This window comes from Cinclus cinclus, chromosome 1 (genome assembly GCF_963662255.1).
Source record: "Cinclus cinclus chromosome 1, bCinCin1.1, whole genome shotgun sequence".
NCBI classification, from domain to species: Eukaryota; Metazoa; Chordata; class Aves; order Passeriformes; family Cinclidae; genus Cinclus; species Cinclus cinclus.
The window spans coordinates 73,681,134-73,703,956 of NC_085046.1; the positions used below are offsets into that span (position 1 = coordinate 73,681,134).

The 22,823-nt window shown below is 34.9% G+C and overlaps 1 protein-coding gene across 2 annotated transcripts in view; it reads left to right on the top strand.

Annotated features, from left to right (window-relative positions):
* Positions 1-21,089, top strand: part of LOC134047662 (cadherin-9) — a 66,158-nt gene extending 45,069 nt beyond the window's left edge. Inside the window, exons 5-11 of one of the 2 annotated variants that reach the window (XM_062499009.1) lie at positions 2,656-2,843; positions 4,156-4,409; positions 5,695-5,831; positions 7,317-7,438; positions 17,496-17,613; positions 17,700-17,951; positions 20,602-21,089. In XM_062499009.1, coding sequence (XP_062354993.1) covers positions 2,656-2,843; positions 4,156-4,409; positions 5,695-5,831; positions 7,317-7,438; positions 17,496-17,613; positions 17,700-17,951; positions 20,602-21,089 — 1,559 coding nt within the window. The remainder of the gene's footprint in view (positions 1-2,655; positions 2,844-4,155; positions 4,410-5,694; positions 5,832-7,316; positions 7,439-17,495; positions 17,614-17,699; positions 17,952-20,601) is intronic. The other variant, XM_062499093.1, reaches the window with a different exon arrangement.
* Positions 21,090-22,823: the final 1,734 nt, after the last annotated feature.

Genomic DNA, 22,823 nt, shown 5'->3' on the forward strand with positions numbered 1-22,823 from the left:
ACCTTCATAAAGAAAAGAAAATTTCAATTCACATTCAGAGTTCATTTGATGAGAATCACCTTCACATGGTAAATTCAAACAGCAATTTTTAACCTAACTTCCTGTTTGACTTCATGAGGGGATATTTTTGAACATGCATAGCATGATACAGCCAATAATATTTTGGCAAATAGGAATTCTGGAACCTAAACTGTAATATATGGTGGCACATCATATTGTAAGCCCCACTGTTAAATAAAATAAAATAAGATAAAATAAAGAATGAAGAACATATAGAACTGCAAAATAATTTAAGTTTTCCAGTCCCCTTAGCCTGTGTCCCTCATGATGTTTTTTTTCAAAATTAACTGAAACTTCAAGTCTATGAAAATTTTTGTGATTATTTCAATAAACTTTGGGACAGGTACTTTTTAAATAAATTTACACAATTTGATGTCTCATACATTATTCTCTGTAGCATTCTACTTTGAAGAACACTGAAACACATTGCATGGCCATCAGAAAGCCTGCTGTGGGATCTTCCAATGCTTCAATTTCAGTTGTGTTGGTGACCCTTTCCTCTCATTTCCTTTCTTCTCAGCAGGGTGTTTTTAAATGCCTTCTAGGAAATCAATAAAAGAGAAATCAGGCAGATTTGATTTCTTCTTAGGTAGCTATGAAGAGAGGCACACCTTCAAAAAACTATCTGTTCTAAAGTTTGCTTTTTACAAAAACGTCTTCAGTTTTCTGTTATGTGAGGAAGCAATAAGTAAAATTGTTGCCCAAAGTAGAAAGTGAATGGCAGTTGCTAGCAATAACAGCTAATATGAAGGTATTTAAGAGCCAAAAAATAATTTCTGAGAGGGACTGCAGAAAGTAAAATAGTGCTGTGATGGTTCTTCAGATTGCATCAAGAAGCATATTCTGTTTTGTTTTGTTTCCTGAAAGTAATCATGGAAAATGAGAAGACATAGGCCTAAATGGAATTTAAATGGTACTATAATGAAAGCCTTACACATTTTGAATTCTATTGTACTCTAAACCAAATAGCCATCTCAAATGCCGAAAATGTGTAGCATTCACACAGCGCCACAAAACTAGGAATGCTTTCAAATTAAAAAGCACTGAAGGGAGGTATTTATCTGGAAGGAGTAATAAGTACAATGATGGAACCTGTTCTTTAGATACGTCTGGCTCAGCTGCCAAACCCTTGAATTTGTCAGGGGTTCAAGGCTTGAAACTCATGGTTTAGCTGCCAGACATCCTACCTTTCATCCCATTTGCAGTTTTGAGGGAGCAATATGCATTCTAGTCTGTGTGGATCACAGTCAAACAGACTACTGCTGAGTTTTCACTTAAACCTTGAATTTGTAACAGCAATTACAATTTAGCATCAAGCATTAGGTTCCATTTTTGCTACACATCTATATAAATATAAGGTATATTCAGTAACTCTCTTTTATACTTAGTCTTTACAATGGGGGACAGAAACTCATTCTGCACTCAGAATTTTGATATATTCCTTGTATTAAATGGAACGTTCAGTATCCTTTAGGTGTCTTAAAAGGCAAAGGACATGTAAATGTAGGAAATAGGGTTGTTGCAACAAAGAGGATGGACTTTACTACAGGTCGATACAATTTAGATGTGTTCCTGTTGGATCCCTTGAATAAGGGTTGTACATTTTATTAGGTGCTAGTTTTGTCAGATTCTTAAGGTATTTCTCCAAAGCTACTACTTCACTCAGTAAAGTAATATGAATTCACATGAAAAAGATATCAAAATAAACATCAGATTCTGTCATGTTATGTGCAAAATATGAACCGTTCAGATTTTTTTTTTTTTTTTTGTAATTTTCTTGGTAGCAAGTAACAGAAAATACTGAATTAGAAAATTGTTTTGTCCTGCTCATGATGAACCATATTCAATTTCTGTTTCTTACTGGTCAAGAAATCCATCTGATTAATAGTTTTCTGCTACAGCATGTCTTTAAAATTAGATTTTTAATTAAAAATGTTGTCAGAAAATACATATGAATTCACTTTTCAGGTACACAAGCAAGAGTAAAGTGACTGTGTAATCAGATTTCTTTCTAGAAAACTCTGATTATAAAATCAGCAATAGCAATTAACATCAACATGTATCTAAATGCTCTTTACCATGCTCTTTACTATGCATTATCCATAACAGATAAATTAATTATTTTCAAACAGAAACCTTACTTAAATATATTTAAAAGTGATTAAAATAAAGGTTATTCTATTTCAGTTTCTTTCCAAAATCCTGACTGGTTTCTACAACTCTTGTACCTTGAGTGAACAAAACAAAATCCTTTCCTATTTCTAAATATCTCCAGGAGCATTTATAGAAAAAAAAATATAGTGTTAATTATTAGGTCAAGAACTGTTATCTTATTGTTTAGCACCTTTGCGCCTTAAAACTGAAGAAAAAACACCCACAGTATTAAATGGCTTTGAAGAATAACTTGAATCTTTTGTAACAGCTTGTTACAAAACTCTGTCCTGTTTTAAAGTTTAGTGTGATGACTAGCAGCATGTTTCCTAGACTGTTTAGATCTTCAAGTTACTTTAAAAATCTAGGTGAAATGGAAGATTATTTTTGTTCAGAAAAAAAAAAAATTCTCAAAACAGTAAATGCTCGATTTTGCTCTTCCAGGCTCCTACCAGTTCAGCTCTCCTGAATCTGCACCACCTGGGACTCCTCTTGGCAGAATTAAAGCCAATGACCCCGATGTGGGAGAAAATGCAGAGATTGAATATAGCATCTCCAATGGGGATGGATCAGACATGTTTGATATCATCACTGACAAGGACACACAGGAAGGGATTATAACTGTCAAAAAGGTTTATTTTTTCTCCTTCTCTTTTATATGTACTTAGCTCTTCAGGTGTTACAGTTCTTTTTCTTTTTCCAGGGGAAGGGAGGGTAGATCTCACAAGGGGTCAGGCTGCCAAAGAGCTGTTGTATTAGTTTTGTTCTTCTCTTTCTTCAGCAGGTATCTGTTATTTTCTAGTCTCAAGGGAAATTAACTGGCTTGTCACTTCACATAAAGCAATATTTCAGTGGCTCCTGTCTGTTCAATATATAGTCTCACACACAGTACTTTCAAATTAGGGCTGTGAAAACTTGGAGGGGTTCAGTTCACAGTGGGGTTTATCAGCTGATTGCTGTGGCAAGACTTACAAGGGTGGGAGGCTTACCTGGAGTTTGATGAATTTGCACATCCAAGGCTAAACTCTCCCTCTCTAATTCTTTTAACAGCCAGCTGTCTCCAGTACCTAAAATCTGTCTTGGTTTAAGTCCAGTCTTGCTGGTATTTCAGTTGTTACATATGATATCAATAAAACTTCCAAGAGCAGAGACATTCACAGAAATTTAATTCAAAATACCATGTCTGACAGATTTATTGATTGCTTTTCAGAATACAGCTTGTTAAACTCTGAACACTCTTTTTTATTCTAGTGTTAATAAATATGTCAATAACATTAATTGATATCTTTCATTAATTGATACCATTAATTGATAAACAAAATACAGATCTATAAATATATTTTTATACAAACACATATACTTATGTGTATATATGTATGAGCATCTATCTACATATGCATATATGGATATAAATATCACCCATATTGAAAATCAAGTTTCATAGATCTTCTTTTTACTGGGGAACAGGGAGATCAGGGACAAGTCTGTGTTGCTCTTAGTGCCAAACAGGTAATGGTGGATGGTAATGGGTAAAAGGAAGTAAAGAAAACATAGATAGGACAGAGAGAATTTAAGAACTGGAATAATTGTTCTTTTACTGCCAGTGAGACGAGACAAATAAGACATTACACAACTCCTTGTTATGGACAGAGTAAAACTCTCCTGTTTCCTTCTTTCTATTTTTATATAGGTCAAAGACTCCTATTTTTTTCAGGAATCTAAACAATTAATGGGCAGAGGGATCATAACTAGCTTGCTATCCTATAATAATCCTTACTTTTTTAATGCCCAGAATAAGATCTAGTAGACTTCATCTTCCCCAAGATTGATTAAAATTTGGAGCTTTCATTCCTAAAGATGTTTCACCTTCTGACTTGGTGTTGTAAAACTTACATTTTTTGTAAAGTGATGTAATTTTATTTATTATTGTTGTTTGCTCCTCAGCATCTGGATTTTGAAAACAAGGTGTTATATACTCTAAGAGTAGAAGCAACCAACACTCATCCTGATCCTCGTTTTCTTCAGCTGGGGCCATTCAAAGACACGGCTTTAGTCAAAATTTCTGTTGAAGACATTGATGAACCTCCAGTGTTCAGCAGACCCTGGTATTTAATAGAGGTAGATGAAGATGCCAAGGAAGGAAGCATTATTGGGCAGGTTGTAGCCCAAGACCCAGATATAGCAAAGAATGCAATAAAGTAAGCCATTACACAATATAAAATTCTTTAGGTGTGGATCAAGTCTCATGCACAGAGAGTGATGAGAGTGCAAGGTATTAAGAGGTTGTTTGGGTAATTAAGCACATGGGGGCTGTTGAAAAAGTGTCAAAGAGAAATATCTAGGGGAGCTTTTGAAGGCAAAGACAATTAGCACAATAAGTGGTGTAGACAATGCTTTTGAAGAACAGTCTATAGGAACCAGGCAAAAAAAAAAAAAAAAGATGTCAGCATTTAATTGCCAGCATATTCTGGTAGTTTCACCAAGCTGCTTATAAAATTACTATTTTATACCATGTAAAACACCCAAAATTGAATATTTCCATGCACCCTGAGGTTGATAACAGTCAGACTTTTGTACATAACGTCCATGTTCAGTAGCTTAACTATTTAATGATCACAGTATATTGAATAAGAACTGATTGCAAGAAAGTAATGACAATTAGAAGTAAGAGTTCAGTGCTGTGAAATTGCTGTAATTGTTACCAATCTGCTATTATTATCTGCAGTGACAAGCACAGCACTTAAATTTGTGTATTTACCATGCAAGTGATTATGAAAATTGATCTCTGCATTTCTGAACCAGCCTTCTTATGTCCTGCAGCAGTGTGCTTTGAGGTAGGAGATATGAGAGGTTGAAGAAAATAAAATATTTTTAATAAAATATGTATATAATATCAATTTAACCTGATAATAACTTCTAACTACTAAGTTGATTAAAAAACAGCTGTAAAACAAATTTTTCCTTGCTGGGTAAGAACAAAGCAAAAGCAAGTGTCATAAAACAGGATTTTAAGAAATTTCATCTTAAAGGATGACTAACTGAAAGATTTTTTTCTCCTGAGTTTTGTGTTCCTTTTGGCACCCCAAAAATAGATTTTATAAATTGATACTTCCTTGTGCCTGCAATATGTGTCCTTTGGTGACATAATTCTCTAAGAAATAATTAATTTGCAAAAAATCTTAATCTAAAAATATCACTTTTAGTTATTATTGCAGAATTCTCTTTATGAGCTAACATGCAATTTCAATTATCAATCTAAAAACCACCTATATAATAATTTGCTTTTCATCCTGCTCACTAGTCTTAAAATTGCTTCTAAGTATTTGCAGCATACTGGTAGCTATGGGAAAGCTTAGGTTAATTGTAAAGAAAACATTCTTGATTAAGCACAGTTAAAATTAGAAAACTTTTAGAGGTGGCTATAAGTTAAACTTGAGACTGCAAGGGGAGATAGTGATGCTCAATTTTACTGTGTCTTGACAGATACTCTGTAGATCGACACACTGACCTTGACAGAATATTCAACATCTATTCAGGAAATGGATCCTTATTCCTCTCAAAGCCACTTGACCGAGAAGAAACTCCCTGGCACAACATCACTGTCATAGCAACTGAAATCAGTAAGTTGAAGATATAAGTTGTCTCAGAAGAATATTTGAACTGAGAAAATAATTGAATTCTACAGTTTCTTTGACTTGTCTTGTTTCATTACTTTTGCCCTTATCCAGATAATATTAATAGACAAGGCAGGTTTAGATACCTAAAAGTGTCTTTAGAAATCTAAAAATCCAATTTAATATGTTAAGACACTTTTTGCTCATTTTTAAAAAGATATTTTGGAACTCTCAGGCTCAACAAAACCATATACATTATACATTAGAAAAATTAACTGGTTCCCTGATAATTCACATCAAATAATTTGGTGCAGATGTGATGCACTGGCTCTATCTCAAGCTAAATCTTTGGGAAAATCCTCGGGGAAAAGGAAGAAGAAAATGTCCCTGATGTACAAATACGTCGTCAGAATAATTTCTGTAAATGGGAACAAATTACACTTTACCTCAACTGATTTAAATTATCTCAGAAAATGGCTTTGTTGGAAGCCAAGTCTAGGGAAATTCTTTGTCCTCCATGTCTGAAGTAAACCCCCGGCCTAAATCTTTCATCTGGATTCTTTACTGTTTTGTTAGATACTTTTAGGTATGGATGTCTCTTTCCTAGGTTTTTTCTGAGGCAACCGTCATCAAAGGGGGAAACAGACACTGATTAAATGAAAAACTTTTCTCCCTTCCTTTATTTTCCTATAGATTCCCCTGGAGTCAATGTGCTTAAGAGTCTGGGAGTTGGGTAATATGGAGAGATGAATCATATTCCCATTTTCAGAAAGATTTATATCTTTTATATTTTTCTCTTAAATGCTTTTCATTGTTTGGTCAAACATGTTCTACATTTTCAATATGCATAGTGTGAGAATCCTCTCTGGCAATACCTTAAGTTTGGAGGTTTGTAAAGAGTGATTGATGATCATATCCTGCATATGTAATTTTATTGTTTTGTTTTGTTCTGTTTTGTTTGTTTGTTTGTTTGCTTTTTTAAAGTTAGGGAAGAAAGAACATTTTGGTTTGGGTTTTTTGTGATTTTGTGTTTGTGTGTGTTTCTGGTGGTGGTGTTGTTAACTGATACTGTTTTACTGCTTTACTGATTTGAAAAGGTAAATATTCTTAACAGCTCAACCTTATGGAAAAACTTTTGCAATGAATCATTTGCTGAAGTGATATATAAAATACAACTCCATAAAAACTCAGTGACCTGCTTTTAATGCAAATCAACTTAATCATACTTTATGTCAATCTATATCTATATGTATATATATATCACCTATATTTATATCTATATATAATATCTAATAACAGAAATTAGATAATATTATTAACAATTTATTGTTATAATATTGTTATATATTGCTATTGTAACAATTAAACAATAGATAATTGTTTTATTATAATCCATAAAAATGAACATTTCTAATATCTACTGGGAAAAAGTATCAGATTCTTTTCATGTATGTATATCTTTTTGTTGTAATATAATTTTCTTTTTTCCAGATAATCCTAGACAAAGTAGTCAGATACCTGTTTTCATACGGATTTTAGACATAAATGATCATGCACCAGAGTTTGCCAACTACTATGAAACATTTGTCTGTGAAAATGCAAAAGCAGGACAGGTAAACCAATACTTATATTACAAAGAACTTGTAAAGAAACAATCCTGCAGTGCCATGATGAAGACTTCAACATATCTTAGTTTGAATGGCAACAGACTAATCCAGCCTCTACATTTCCTATTTTCTACAGAAAATACAAGTTGATTTAAAAAAAAACCATAAAAAGATGAAGGACAATATCACAGTACAATAACATAGGACATAATAAAAAAATGATATTTTAAGGTCGTTTTCCATTTTATTGTCAGAAATATTTTACAGAAATAGTTATGCATAATGCTTTACATTGTTCAAATTCCACTTATGTCTGAATTTTTATCATTGGCTTATTTAATGTAGCCATACCTTCAAGTACACAAAGCAGCAAAATCTTTATTATGTCTCAGTAAAGAAGATGTGAAAACCAAACTTTTTTCAAAAATAAAGAGCAATGTAACTGTTTCCATTGTAGGTTAAAAGTCAGTTTGGCATTTAGTTGAGTCTGATCAAAGGTCTTGTATATCCCTTTCTAAAACACTTCAGCAATTCTGTAAATATCTAAAAGACAAGAAAAAAACATTGAAGACTAAACAAAGTGATAATTTGTGTTTGAGAAAGTAGATAAACCAACATAACTCAGAGACACCATATTACAGAAATATCTTAATATTGCTGCTGTTACAACATCATTTATTTATGCTTATGCCAGTCAGTCCTTCAGTTTTAAAACATGTGAAGAAAGATTTGTAATTCTGAAAGTATTTACAAAAGAACTGGATTTAGAAGCAGATGGGGTACTTAAAGATTATGTCTCCAAAATAGACCTTATACCATGCATGACCCTCTTCTCTGGACTGATTAATTTTTTGACTGGAAGAAAAACCTTGAGATCGTTATTCTCACTAGCACAAACATCAGTGGGTTCCTACTCTATGAGAGACAAGCCAGGATGAAGCTCCAAGACCAGTTTACGTCTTGTCCTCATGTCTCACTAGCTTTAGGCTGTCATCATCCAGCCAAAGATAGCTGGCTTCACAGAAAATATATGAAAATGATCATAATGTATAATATTTTGGTTTTTTTAGATCACAGTGACCATGCAATAGTGAAATACTCTGCAAAGATGGGTGGTATGGATATGCATCAGATGGATATGCTCATGTTTTGTCTGATTTTCTGCCCAGTGTCTTTTTAAGTCACAGAGGCTTCCCAAAAAGTAGCGTAGATGGTACCTGAGATAAGTTTAGGTTTTCAGATACTGCAGAACTCTATACAGAGCAAGAACATGTAATATATCAGTTGCAATTCAAGGGATTTTTTTATTAATTGTTTAACTGATAGAAAAAGAAAAGCAAAGGGAGAAAAAGAGAATACAATAGATTGCTGTAAGACTGCATTCAATTGTATTTATTTTTCATTCAATACACATAATATCAGATTCAGAATGGGTTAGAATGGCAGAGGACACTTTGATTAAAAAATCACTTCCCTTTGAAGAATTATTTGACAATTTTTCATTATTTTTAAAGAAAGTTTTATTATATTTCATATAAATGATATAAATAGATGAATATACATATCAAAGGCAGTCATGAATTAAATTAAAATGGTGGAAGGAATTATCATATCAGAAAAATGAAAAAAGAATGCATTCCACAGCAACTAAGGTTTGTGATCTCATCACCCTGTCTTAACCAGTGACATAAATTGCCACTTAAAAATATCACTCAAGCCTTACAGAAGATGCAAAATTTCTCCAAACGTTTGTCTATTAGACCCATAGAGTTTTAGTGTATGACCTTATAAGCTGCTTTTTTCATGTTGTATACATTCAGCTAATTCTAGCCATTAAATTCAAATAGCTGCTGTAGAACCTAAATTATGTTGATGTAACGATATCTCATTGTACAAGACAAAATTGAGGTAAATAAATCTTAAAATTTCAGTGTGATGACTGATAGAAAAGCGAGTCGTATATTTTAATTGCATAACACAAAGAAAGGTTCAGAAGCTCAGAAGTTAAGGTCTTATTGAAATTATTATTGCACATTTTTGCCAATCAGCAAACACAGGTTTTGTCAGATATTTGAAATCAAATCCATGCACACTGGCTGTCAATTTACTAAATCCAGTTTTCATCTGGTCTAGCAAACTTAGTCCATGAATGTATGAAACTTCATTTACCTTTCTGGTAAATTCTGTGCTTACCTAACAACAGATATGACAAAGACACATTCCATAGATAAGCATGTTGTTCTCCAGATCTTCCATACACCTAATTTACCAATGAAATTTCAGCAATGTTCCTTCATTGGAAAAACCCACAAAAAATACTAGAATGACAGTGTGCACCAAGTGTAGCTACTGAAAAATGAGACATCCATTTTGGTTTTCTATTTGTTCAGTTGGGGTTCCTCAAGAGAGGCACCTGAGTTCTTATCTGGACATTTATGCATAACTGACTTAGTATTTCAGATAACCTTCAATACATGAGAATACTTTTATTTTGGTGCTTAAAGATGAATATAGAAATACGAACTTGAATGTTTTGGACAAGGATACAAAGTTCCAGAGAACCTGCATTGCTTATGTCTAGCAGTCCCTGTATAATATGAGAAAAATAGAAACATGTTAATTTAGAACTACTCTAAACTATTTTAGAGATCACCTAAAGCAGCTTTTTTATTACAACCATTATTGCTTCTTGACACATCACTGCACTACTTCTACATCTGGTGCCATAACAAAAGAATCAAAATGATAAGGTTAATATATTTCATTAATTAATTTCCTTTTTTTCAACTAGGACCAGTTATTAGTCACACTGCCCTCTAACTCTCAGGTGCATCAGGAAGCATAAGAATCATGAAATATTGTACTCTGCCACGAAACATCATTACTCATTCTCAGGATCAACAGATATTAGAGGCTTTACTTGTGTTTTTCAGATAGCCTTAGGAGGGTCAGAGGAAAGAAAACAGTTTCTCCTACTCTTTTGTCTCCAAACAACAATAGTATGACTGGGGAGAAACTTTATCACAAAGGGTTAATAAAAATCTATGCTCATTAGGCTGAAACACATTAGTCACCATGAGAATGGCATTCCATTGGCTAGTACACAGGCTGAAGAAAAGCAGGAAGCAGTCTTCCTCTTCTGCAACTTAATAACCCCTAATCCTGAAGCCCCAGGGGCTGTTGTGGGGAAGGCTTTGGTATCAATTCTCTCATGCCCTTGTCATGGGAATTAACTGGGCCTTTTTAGCTGGATTAGAGGATGAGTCCTCTCCATGGAAACAAGGAAGATGTACTTGAGAAGGAGACTGATTTAACTGAACAATTTGTTGGTAAAAAATTAGCTCCATAGCTTACTGCATAGTTTGTTGTTGGCAAAAATTTGGCTAATTTCAACATCCATAAAGAAAACAACCTGGGTCACTTTTTCCCCGTCTGATGCTATATTGTTTCCTGCCATTCACAGGTATTCAGACATCAGAATGTCTGAAATTTGCTTCCTCTTTCAGAGACTTGGCTGATTTTTCTTCGCATTACTTTCCATACCCTCCCTTGCTTTTTAAAATAGAGCAGAAAGAGATCACTTTTTCTGAAGTGTGCATTGGTAATTATCAGTCATGACTTTATAAATATCGTACCTGCTTTACTAGGTAGACACCTTTTGGCTTATTTTAGTGAGAGACCCATGCTAATAGTCTGTCTTTTAAAGTAAGAATTGGAGTGAGAGTTTTCCAACTTTTGATAAGCATTCCGTTCTGCTTAAACTGCCAACACATTTGTGCAACTGAGCCAAGATCTGGAAACCAAACTGCTTTGCATTGCTGAACATGAAGTTTGTTAAGTGGCAGGCAACTATTCAAGCTTGCACACACACGATGGATGCTGTTTTCTGCAGCTAGCAGAAAAACACCTTACAGGTGTATAGCCTAAAATTGTGTCTGTACAAGTGTGATCACTCAAGCCGCACAATGACAAGATGGACATCCTCTGACAGATGGATTGATTTTGAAACACTCTTATGGGCCATATCATCACATCTTTTACATCATCTTTGTCCCACATAATTACACTTGCCGTTAGTAATACATTCAAGCTTCGTTAGTGAAGGACTCTACAAGATCATACAGGCAGGAAAAAGGGCAAGAGGAAGAAAGGATAGGAGAAACAAATCTGTTCTTCCATCATTTCCCCATCACTGTTCTCATGATTGCCAAACGTAGTTTCTCTCACAAAATTTCTTTCCCCGTAGTTTATTGCAGACAAAGAGATTTTTTCAGATTCCTAGAGAAACACTATCAGGACCAAACAAGTTCAATAGCTTTCAAGAAAGCCAGTTCTTCAAGATCCAGAATTTGTTCTGTTCTCTTCTATACCATTTCTAAAAAATGTTAGACAAAAATAAACACTAACACTTCCTACACATTCATTTCTCAAGTGCTTAGTGATATTTTAAAGTCTATTTCTCTGTTGGATAACAACCAGGTTTAACTAAGAGCATGCTATAGCAAAAAATGAAAGCCCAAATGCTTAGACTGGACTAGAGTAGGCCTGCTCCTCTCTTCTGCTACATATAGAAATAACAAAAATTCGGCAGTTAGTACTATATCTCTACCTTAACAATATCTTGCTCCATGGTCTTTGTGATTGGAAGTACAATTTTTATGCTGTATGATAGTCATGTTGTATTTAAACTTTAGAAAGGCAATCTACAACACTGACCATCTTTAAATTTCTGTCAAAGTGACATTATTCTTCACCATTAATAGTGAATTTTGAAAGAAAGAATTTTGAAAAAGAAATAAAATACAATAGCAAATAAAAATAACTTGAATAAGAGTATAAAATAAGAATGAATAAAAAATGAAAACCACCATAATGTTGCTGTTTTGAAAAGAAGAAATAGCAGAATTCTTTGCAAACATTCTATTTGTCTCAGAGTTTATTTTATTAGTAGGAATTTTTAACCAGAAAATATATGGTTGGTGTCCAGCCGTGGACCTCTTCTTGTTGATGTTACTCCAAGGAACTTTTCCAAGCATATGGCTATACTTTTTCAACAGTATACCCTGGAGCCAAGGTGCAACAGCCATTTATTTGCATGACATGCCAAGCCAGCACATGCTGAAAAGCCCATCTTAAAAGCACCCAGATGGTGCTGACCTCTGTGCTGATAAAGCTTAACATTTGCTGTAATGGTTGCTATATTTCTTTTAAAGGCATTCCCAAGGCTGAGCCAACAACCAGAGTCTTCAACTTGTGCAGCTCTCTGTGTATGCAAACACAGCCTCAGGAATACTAACAGCATGCTCTGAAGTGCACACAGACCCTTCCTATTTCAGAATTCCCCCACCTAGCTTCTACTTGCTTGCTGTCTTTAAAACAGCTTGAAGAGCAGCCTTTGCTTAAGGTTGTATGTGGTACATACAAGGAATCTGTTTCTAGGCAGTCCACTCACCCCCAACCACTTTTTCAGATATGAGTACAAATAACCGTAAAATGTCCTGAATATAAACTACAGTCATAGTTTTGACTGTGGTGTAAGTCATGGTCTAAAAATCACAGCATCCAGGACAAAAAAAACAAAACAAAAACAAAAACAAAAACAAAAACAAAACAAAACAAAACAACAACAACAACAACAAAAAAAAACACAAACAGGATTATAATTGAACCATGTTTGAAAAAAAATAATTTTAGTGTGAAATAGATCCAAACACTTTAGCAGAATCTCTGTCTTCATCATTAAAGAAATAAATATAATCATAGAATCATACAATGAATTGTATTGAAAAGAATCTTTACAACTATCTAGCTCCAACCCCCTTGGCCATGGCCAGGAATGTGACCCACTAGACTGATTGGGTTGCTCAGGACTCTATCCATTGGATCACTTCCAGGGATGGATTATTCACAGTGTCTCAGGGCAACTTGTTTTAGTGCCCCACTGTCTTTGATTGAAGAATTCCTTTCAAACATACGATCTAAATCTTTCCTCTTTTAGATAAAAACCATTCCCCTTTGTCCTATTGCCATTTGTGTAAGAAGTCAATCCTCCTCTCTTTTATAGGCCCTCTTAAAATACTAGAGGATGACAATAAGATCTCTCTAGAGCTTTCTTCTTCTTTATGCTGAACAATCCCACCTCTCTCAGCCCATCTTTATAGCCTGTCTCTATATGTCTTTATGCCCCATCCCCCTAACCATCTTTGTTCCCCTACTCTGGACTTGCTCCTATAGGCCCACATCTCTGTTATGGTGAGTACCCCAGACCTGAATGCAGTACTCCAGGTGGGATCTCACAAGGGAAGAGCAGAGCAAGAAAATCACTTCCTCTCGCCTGCTGGCCACTCCTCCTTGGACGCCGCCCAGGATACAGTCAGCCTTCTGGGCTCTGAGCACACATCGTTGGCTCATGTCCTGCTTTTCATCCACCAGAACCCTCAAGTTCTTCTCTGCAAGGCTGCTCCCAATGGCATCTTCTCCCATTCTCTGCTCCTGTCTAGGATTGCCTTGGTCCAGGTGCAGTACCTTGTACTTGGACTTGTTGAACTTCCTGAGATTCTCACAGGTCTACTTCTCAAGATTTCACAGGTCTCTCTGGACAGGATCTCTTTCTTCTGCTTTGCCAACCACACCATTCAGCCTCATGTCATCTGCAAACTTGATGAGGGTGCACTTGATAGATCATATCCTACATCACTGATAAAAATACTAAAGACCACTTGTCCCAAGACACCAGTCATTGTCATTGTCAGAGCAGTGGTAAACACAATGGCTGAAGAATATTGTGAAGAAATATTTCCATTGGGAATAATTCTTCTTGCTATTCGTTTAACATTGTCAAACTGCTACTAACACTTTGTAAATATGAGACTGAATGTAAAAGAGAAAACTTCAGCTTTATGTTTAAATTTTCATTACCCTCGAAGAAAAGTGACCCTTAAAAACTTGGATTGACTTATTAAGATTCACTCAAGAGTATGACACTATTGTTTTAAATACACAAAACTGCTCATGCACATGCACAGGCAGCTGTCAAAATAGTGACAATACCATTGTAATTTCTAAGCTGTGGGAAAGAATGAAAGAAAAAAAAATAGTGGGAATGGTTTTATCTTCTCTAAGCTTGATACGCTTGAAATATATTTGAGTAAAAGTAATTTTCTTGAAATAACTCTTCTTTCATAAATCTTACAGCATCAGAGATCTTGCTCTGAAATCCTGCTGAAGAGTGATCATAACTCAATGTCCCTAAGTGCATCAAAATGGATGAATATATTTCCATAATGAAATCACAAAATGTGCACAAAAGACTACTAGCTTCTCTTCATATAAATAAGATACTTTAAAATAGACAGATTGCTTTCATTTCTGTTGTGATTATCATTGACATCATCTTTTATTTACAGTTGTATAACTGAAAAAAATCCTTAATTAGATAATATTTCTAATTTCCTTTCACCTGTTCATCATTTGGAACAATTCACCTGCAATCATGTTTTCTCATTGTTCATTTAGGCTCCCATTTTTTTCTGGTAGGCAAACTGCTGGTTCTCAATTTATGTTGCCAATCGTTAGATCTGGTAATAAGGTTGGGTTTTTATCTTCTTCAGTCTTACTCTCAACAAAAATTACTTATTGTAACTAGGTTCTTCTGTGCCTGGTACCATTGTATTTCTCCATGTGATTTGCACATGAAGGGAATCAAATCTTACAAACAACCACTGATTACATCTCAAAAAGACCCATGATACACAACTATAGTTTCTGATACTTATTACAGCAGGATATTTTCCTCGAGGTTTTCAGCAAGTAAACATAAACTGCACAAATGTTGTCACTCACTCTAATTCTCTCTTCTCCCTGGTACTTTTCTATTTCTTCTGTCTTTTCAAACTGGTGCTAATGTGAAAGGAATTTTTTCTCATTTAAATTTGGTGTTTTAACCCACTCAAAATATTTAGCAATATTTTTAAACTGTAGGAAACTAAAATTTAACCAAATCCTGTTCTTTCTTTCTGTACTAAAATTCTCAGAGGCAGATTATAGGAAAACCAAAAGCAACCAAATATTGGAAAGTTATTGATATAAACTGCATATTAGAAACACACTAAACAGGATACTTCACCAAAACAAGGGATTGACTAATCTTGTGAAATAACTAAAAATTAAAAAAAAAAATGAAAGATCAATGATCATTAAATGCTTTAAAAGTGAAGAGATTTTTATATGCAGTTATTATTCTAATTATACTTAGAAAAATTGCATAATCCTGATTTGAGCATAGTCACATCCTTTTGTGCAAGGCTTATGTTCACAAATTACCTTTCAAGTTCCTAAATATGCCTCAAAAAATAAAAAGACATCATAAAACATATTTTGTGCTTGTTTTAGAAGGAGGTGCTGGAAAGTGAATGAGCTAAACTCAGACCCATCAACTATTTCCATGTTGTGTTTTGGGTTTGTTTTTTTGTTTTGAGTTGTTTGGGGTTTTTAATATTATAATTCAGTATTATTAACTGCAATCAAATTATCGCAAAATTATGTAGAAAAAATGCGTCAGATATTTATGGTGCAGTACAACACTAGCAGTAGCAAGTTTCTGAATGACACAGCAAAAAAACCCACTTTAATATATTTAATATATTCTGTAACCTTATAACTTTGCCTAATACAATGATCCATTCTGTGAGATACTACATACCTTCCAAAATTTAACTGTGTTCTCAAGTCCCATTCAAGCAGATGTTCAGAGACAGTATATAAGAAAAAGGAATTCCTTATTTGATGGGCTCAAAGCTTACAGATCATATTAGTGCTACTTGTTAATTACTGTACTTCTGGTAGAAGTCAAGCTGCACCTTCTCTGGAAATAAGAGAAAAATAAAGTCTTTGATAGTAAGTGGTTTTGATATCTGTGGGATTTCAAGACACCCAGAACACTGGAAACACCTGAAAACTCAAGACATTCATTGGCTCCTTCTTGGCTTTGAAAGAAAAATGTCTGACTGCTGAACACATTCTGCCTTTCAGTTTAGGTGCCATAGAACTGTACTGAGTTATAGCATTCTCAGTTGAGAATTACTCCTATTCTTATGCCACCAGTTTTGTCATCTTGTGATTGCATGCAAACCTTTCCTTGCAAGCCAAGGTGGACTATGGGTTACACTCTAGTGGGACACCCACCAGAAGGGCAAAGGACAGAACAGCCATTCACAAAGCTTTCAGGAATTACTGTGACTCATGCAGTGTAGCGTGGTGTTAAATGTTGCAAGTCAATTCATAAACCACAGCTGCTCCCAGGTAACTTTTCCTTCTTCAGTTCTGCATGTTTCCTTTAGCCTCTCTCTCTCTCAGTTCAGCATCAGATAGACAAAAAAAGAGTCAAATTGTTATAATTTATGTAGTCTGCATAAACATGAGTACACACATTTGCACCTTTTGATGCAACAGGAAACTTTATGCAATCCAGAGGTACTGCTAAAGCCTCTCTTTTTCAGCCGACTCTGTTCTGACCCTATTCTGGAACTATTATCACTCCTTCCCAGCTGGGCTTGAGTGGCCTTGTTAGGGCAGCTATTAAACTCCACAGCCAGAGGTTTCAATTTAGGACAGAGTAAAGCTTCTCTTTTTATTACCCCAGGAGAATCGAGTATCCTGCCAGTGCAGTACTCCAATTTATCGCCAGGAGCAGATGAGGTGGATTGAGAATTAGACCCACTTAACAACTGGTTTACACAGTACTCTCTGTCATTGCTACATGAAGCCACAGGAGGTTTATGGCTTATTCAGAAGGGCAAATGTTTCTGTATCACTGCAAGACACTCAGTACAAATCAAAGCACATGGATGTTCTGCAGTGAGGACTGGACCCTTTTTCATCCTTTGTTATCTGCTTAAACGATAAAACAATTTGTTTACTGTAACCTCTACTGTGGGAAACATTTGGCTTAAGACATCAGTTTTTCTCTTCAGATTGAGATTCATTGGATTTTTACTGGACATGAAAAGCAGAGAATTGAAATACAAGATATCTAAAATAGCATAAAATACTCTTTTCTTTATAGCTCATACAGACTGTGAGTGCAATTGATAAAGATCAGCCTCCTCGAGGACACAAATTTTTCTTTGAGTTGGTGCCAGAATTTGCTGCTCATCCAAACTTCTCTGTTGTAGACAACAAAGGTAACTGCTGACCCTAACACCCCTCTCCCCAATATCACATAAAGCTTTATTCAGAAACATTTATTGATTCTACATTTCCATTCTAGATAACACAGCAGGAATTATGACTAGAAGAAATGGGTACAGCCGTAGCAAGACGAGTACCTATCTTCTGCCCATCATAATATTTGACAACGACTACCCGATCCAGAGCAGCACGGGCACGCTGACCATCCGGGTGTGTGCCTGTGACAGCCGGGGGAACATGCAGTCCTGCAGTGCCGAGGCCTTGCTCCTCCCTGCCGGCCTCAGCACCGGGGCACTGGTGGCCATTCTCCTCTGCATCATTATCCTGCTAGGTAGGTACCTGTGATGAGATATTTACCTGACCAGACAAAGATCTAGTCACTTTGAGAGCCCTGATATTCTTAATACCCTTATTCACATGACCCTGCAGAAAAATATCATCATTACTCTTTAGAAGATTGTGTGAGAAGACCAAGACTTTGTTATTTAGATTAAACACAATTGAAAATATAGGGTCAGTTTTAGTTTCCATGCTCATTTGAGGAATGTTCATACCATAATCAGATCTTCATTCAGATCCAGAACTTTAAAATCATATTTCTGAAGTCGAGTGCTAAATTTTGCAATTATTAAATGTTATAAAATATACTAGCTATTTAATGATGAAAGATTTTTTTTTTTTCTGTTCAGAAAATACTTAGCTCAAAGCACAGGATAGAAATACTCAATTTCTTGCAAGTGATAGTGGGAACCGTTGATTAAATAAGTGTGGGCACAGAAGTCAGATGAGCGTTTGGAAGGTAGAAACATTAGAAAGATGTGGTGACAGATGTAGGAAGTAGAATAAATGTTAGCTCACTATCTGGTGTTAAGAACACAAAAATTTCAACTTGCATGTTTTGCAAGAAAAGTGTCATCACCTCTACTTTCCAGTAAAACTCTGCAGAAAACCTCTTTCCTTTCTCACCTAGGAAACATAGCTGGTCAGGGGGTCAGTGGGAAAATACAGGTGCCAGTTTATATAATTATAAGGGGATTTTTTTTTTTTCCAGCTTTTACCCTTGATTCAAGATAACTCTGTGATCCTCCTAATATTTTCTATGGGTATTAAAAGAAGGGCAATATCTATAAACTATATCTGAACCGGGTTTAAGGGAGGGAGTTTGAGCTCTGACAAACTGATAGCAAAACTGCTTAGGTTTGGGCGTTCCTTCTGGCCTGGTTTCAGCATCAGCCCCTTTGGATTCCTCAGGATGTTACCCAGACATATTCTGAGAGGCAGAACTTGAAGGGCAACACTTTCAGCAGAAAATTATGGTTCAAACTCTGCCAGACCTAGCTCTTCACCTTGCATGGTTCTCAACACAATGCCAATGAGCTCTGCATCTTTATAGCTATCCTGCACACCCCAACACAGAGAATGAAAAAATGGAGCATGAAGCACATGCCCTTACTCGTTCACAATGAAAACATTGATTTGATTGGCTGCAATGCTTTAGCACAGATTGAACAAATCTCTGCTAAACTTTGAACTTATCAAAACTCAAAAATGTGCCTTAGGGCCACAGCAATAGCACATGAGAGTCAGAAGAGGATCAGGGACCACTGCTGTGCAGAACAAGTATGACCACTTTGTGTCTCTCAGCCTCAGGGTTAAGAGGCCCTGCTCTACTTGGCACAACCAACATATATGTAGTCAAATAAACATGTGGCTGGTGTCAACATGCCTAACATAGGTGAGCCATATTAAGTACCAGTCTGTGAAAGATAATAATAAACTTTCAGTGATCCTCCCTTTTCTCCTACATGGAATCCTTGAACTTACTAAAGTGTGTAGATTCTCATCTAGCATTATGAAAAGTAATGTAATGTACCTCTGTACAGGTACAAGGAAGAAAACCCAAATAAAACAAAATGGAACATCCTTTATATTCACAATGTAATACCGTGGCATGTGGAAGATCTCTGTTCCCCTCTCTCTACCTGCAGCAAGTCCAATTTTTTATTTTATTGACCAGTACTCAGGTGATTCAGACCAAAAACTTAGCTCCTAAGACTCAACAAAACCATTCAGCACTGTTGTAATTTATGGTTCAGCATCCACTATTATATCTCCTTGACAGATGATCTTTCTGGCCTCTCTTATTTACTCCAGCTACTGGAAAGAGAGTCAGATTTTAAATGCACTTAGGCATTGAATTGCTACTGAAATCAATAGCATTTAGGCAACCGAGTGTATTTACAAATCCTACCTTCATTTTTTTTATCTCCCCTTATATAGCTTCATTTTTGTATCAATCCTTACCTTTTCAGAAGGAAGAGGTATTCAACTAGCACTTCATAAACTAAGGGATCATGTTTTTTCAAAAGAAACATTTAGTAACAAAGACTGGATTTCAGTTCTTGCAGTCATTGAAGCAAAAATAATTTTGTCAATATTATTGATAGCTGAAGGTCTTCAGGTACTTATTTTCAGAGGGTCCTGTAGATCCCATATTCAGAAGTGAATTAGACACTTAAGAATGCCTAAATCAGTAGCTTTCAAGAGTGTGAGTAACTTTTGCTAAGGGGATTCAACTACATTTCATGAAAGGACCCTTTAGTGACTTCCAGAAAGGTGGTACTCACAAAATTAAAATTAAAGTCAAACATTTGTAGGACAATATTGCATGGTATTGATTACTTTTCAACTTCAGCTTAGTGGCAATTTTTTTTTAAATATAAAGTATTTTGATTGTTTCTCCCATAGGTTTGAAAAAAATAGTAAGTTTTGACTGCTATCAAATCATTAATACTTCCCCTTATTATCTTCAGCTTGGAGATAGATTTTACCACTATAGTCCTAAAAATCCCATTCAAGCCTTAAAACCTTTCTGGGTCAAAAGATGAGGTAAAATTTGGCTCATTTATTTACTTTCTAACTATCAATTTCTTCATTCTTTTTTTTTTGTTGTTGTTGTTTGTTTGTTTGTTTCCTTTTAGTATTAGTTGTCTTGTTTACAGCTCTCAAGAGACAAAGGAAGAAAGAACCCTTGATCATCTCAAAGGATGATGTTCGGGACAATATTGTGACTTACAATGATGAAGGAGGTGGGGAAGAAGACACTCAAGCTTTTGACATTGGCACTCTGAGAAATCCAGAAGCAAGGGAGGAAAGTAAGATGAGAAGAGATGTTATCCCAGAAACAATATTTCAGATAAGGCGGACTGCACCTCTTTGGGAAAACATTGATGTCCAAGATTTTATTCATAGGAGGTTAAAGGAAAATGATTTAGACCCAGCTGCCCCTCCTTATGATTCATTAGCAACATATGCCTACGAAGGAAATGATTCCATAGCAAATTCACTCAGCTCCCTGGAATCACTTACCACAGAAGGCAACCAAGACTATGATTATCTCAGTGACTGGGGACCTCGGTTTAAAAAACTCGCAGATATGTATGGTGGAGAGGACAGTGATCGAGACTAAGAAAGCAATCTGTGATCTGGTCAGTGTTAGTGGAATTCCTGTCTATGTTCCTAGATAAATAAAGTGGCCTACTCTCTTACTTGGGAATAAAAAAATTACAAAATATAGGTGTTGTCTTAGTAAGGGTTTGCTTAATCAATAAGTCAACGTGAATGAATATGAACGATTGAGATTTAATAAAATACTATAACTCACCCTCTCTGCCTAGAAACCTCAAATTAAAGGGTTTTATTTGGAATGAAAATAAAACAAAAGGCTTTTTGCGCCTTTGATAATGACATGGAAACTCCATATTTTTCAATTGCTTTGCTTTACCTTTCCTACTATGTTGGATAGTGTGCACCTGCATTGTAACTTAATCTCAAAAATATACTTTAGAAAGATTAATATTACTGCCATATTTATTGTGTTAAAGAATGTCTGTGTGTTGATTCATCCTGATATTTTTATATATGTATATTTATATTTTTGTATTTTTATTAAATAAATTAGAATTTATAAAAACACTGCTTACGTACTTTTTTAATCATAAAGAACTCTTCAGACTTTCTGAACAAAGGAAACTTCATATTGTGCAATACTTCCTTTTTGACTGCATTTTCTTATATCGGATCACCGGTTGCAATGTACTGTGCAAGAGTGATATGCAGAGAGTGTTCTGCAATGGGAATGCAGTATAGAAAACAGAAAAAAAAAACCTATTTTGAAAAGGTGATTATAAATAAACATGCTCTTATTTGCAATGTGTATTGCTATATGGCATAATACAGTTTCATGGTGATACTCACTCACACATACCTGCTTATGTGAACAGATGACCACTGAGAAGACTTAACATATAAATGCCTGGGGATCTAAGGAATTATCAAAGATTTTTCTGGTAGTTGTGAAAACAATTTTAAATATACCTTCAAAGAAATTGAATAATAAACTAACACCAATAATAAAAGGAAGGTTATTATATTCTAATCTTATTTTGGAGTTTTGAGACAATTAAAAAAAATCATTGATATTACTAATAGTTTCTAGTTTATTTTAAATGAAAGAGAGCAAAAAATAAAAACAAAGTCTAACTAGTATTTTATTAAAGATGTTGATATTCTGGTCCTTGAAAGAAGTGTATACATTTGAATATTTGCTAAAACCTTAATGACAGTCATCAAGTATACATTTTTGTTTAAAATATATTTGCTGAATATGTTTTTATGCAATGCACGCTTTTTTTCACAACACAGAATAAAAGGAATCAAAGTGGATCATGTGATCAAACAGAGTTGAAGGCTTTATCCGTATTTGTTTTTTTAAAAAAGAAAAATATAAAACCTCAAATATATGGAAAAGAAGAAACAGTTTTGACAATACAGGAAGTAGATTATCCATAGCATTTTCATTTTTAATATTGACTTTAAGGAAAACCACCACCTACAGATGTCCAAAATAATAATGTTTCAAGGTCTTCTCTATATTAATTAGCCATTTTTCAGGTCTTTTCATAAAGAAACTTAAGATACACATTGACAATGTTATGTGGACTACTAAGGCACTCATCTCTTACCAGAAAAATAATAAAGAGTCCGCTGCCTCAGAGACCCTTTAGCAAGACATGAGAACACACTCCTGCCTACTAATTATCTTTCTACTATGTTGACTTTCAGATTATTTATCAAAATATTTCTTTATTATTCTTTATTTAGTCCTTCTACCATACTCTTCTGCCAAGGATGTATCTCAAGT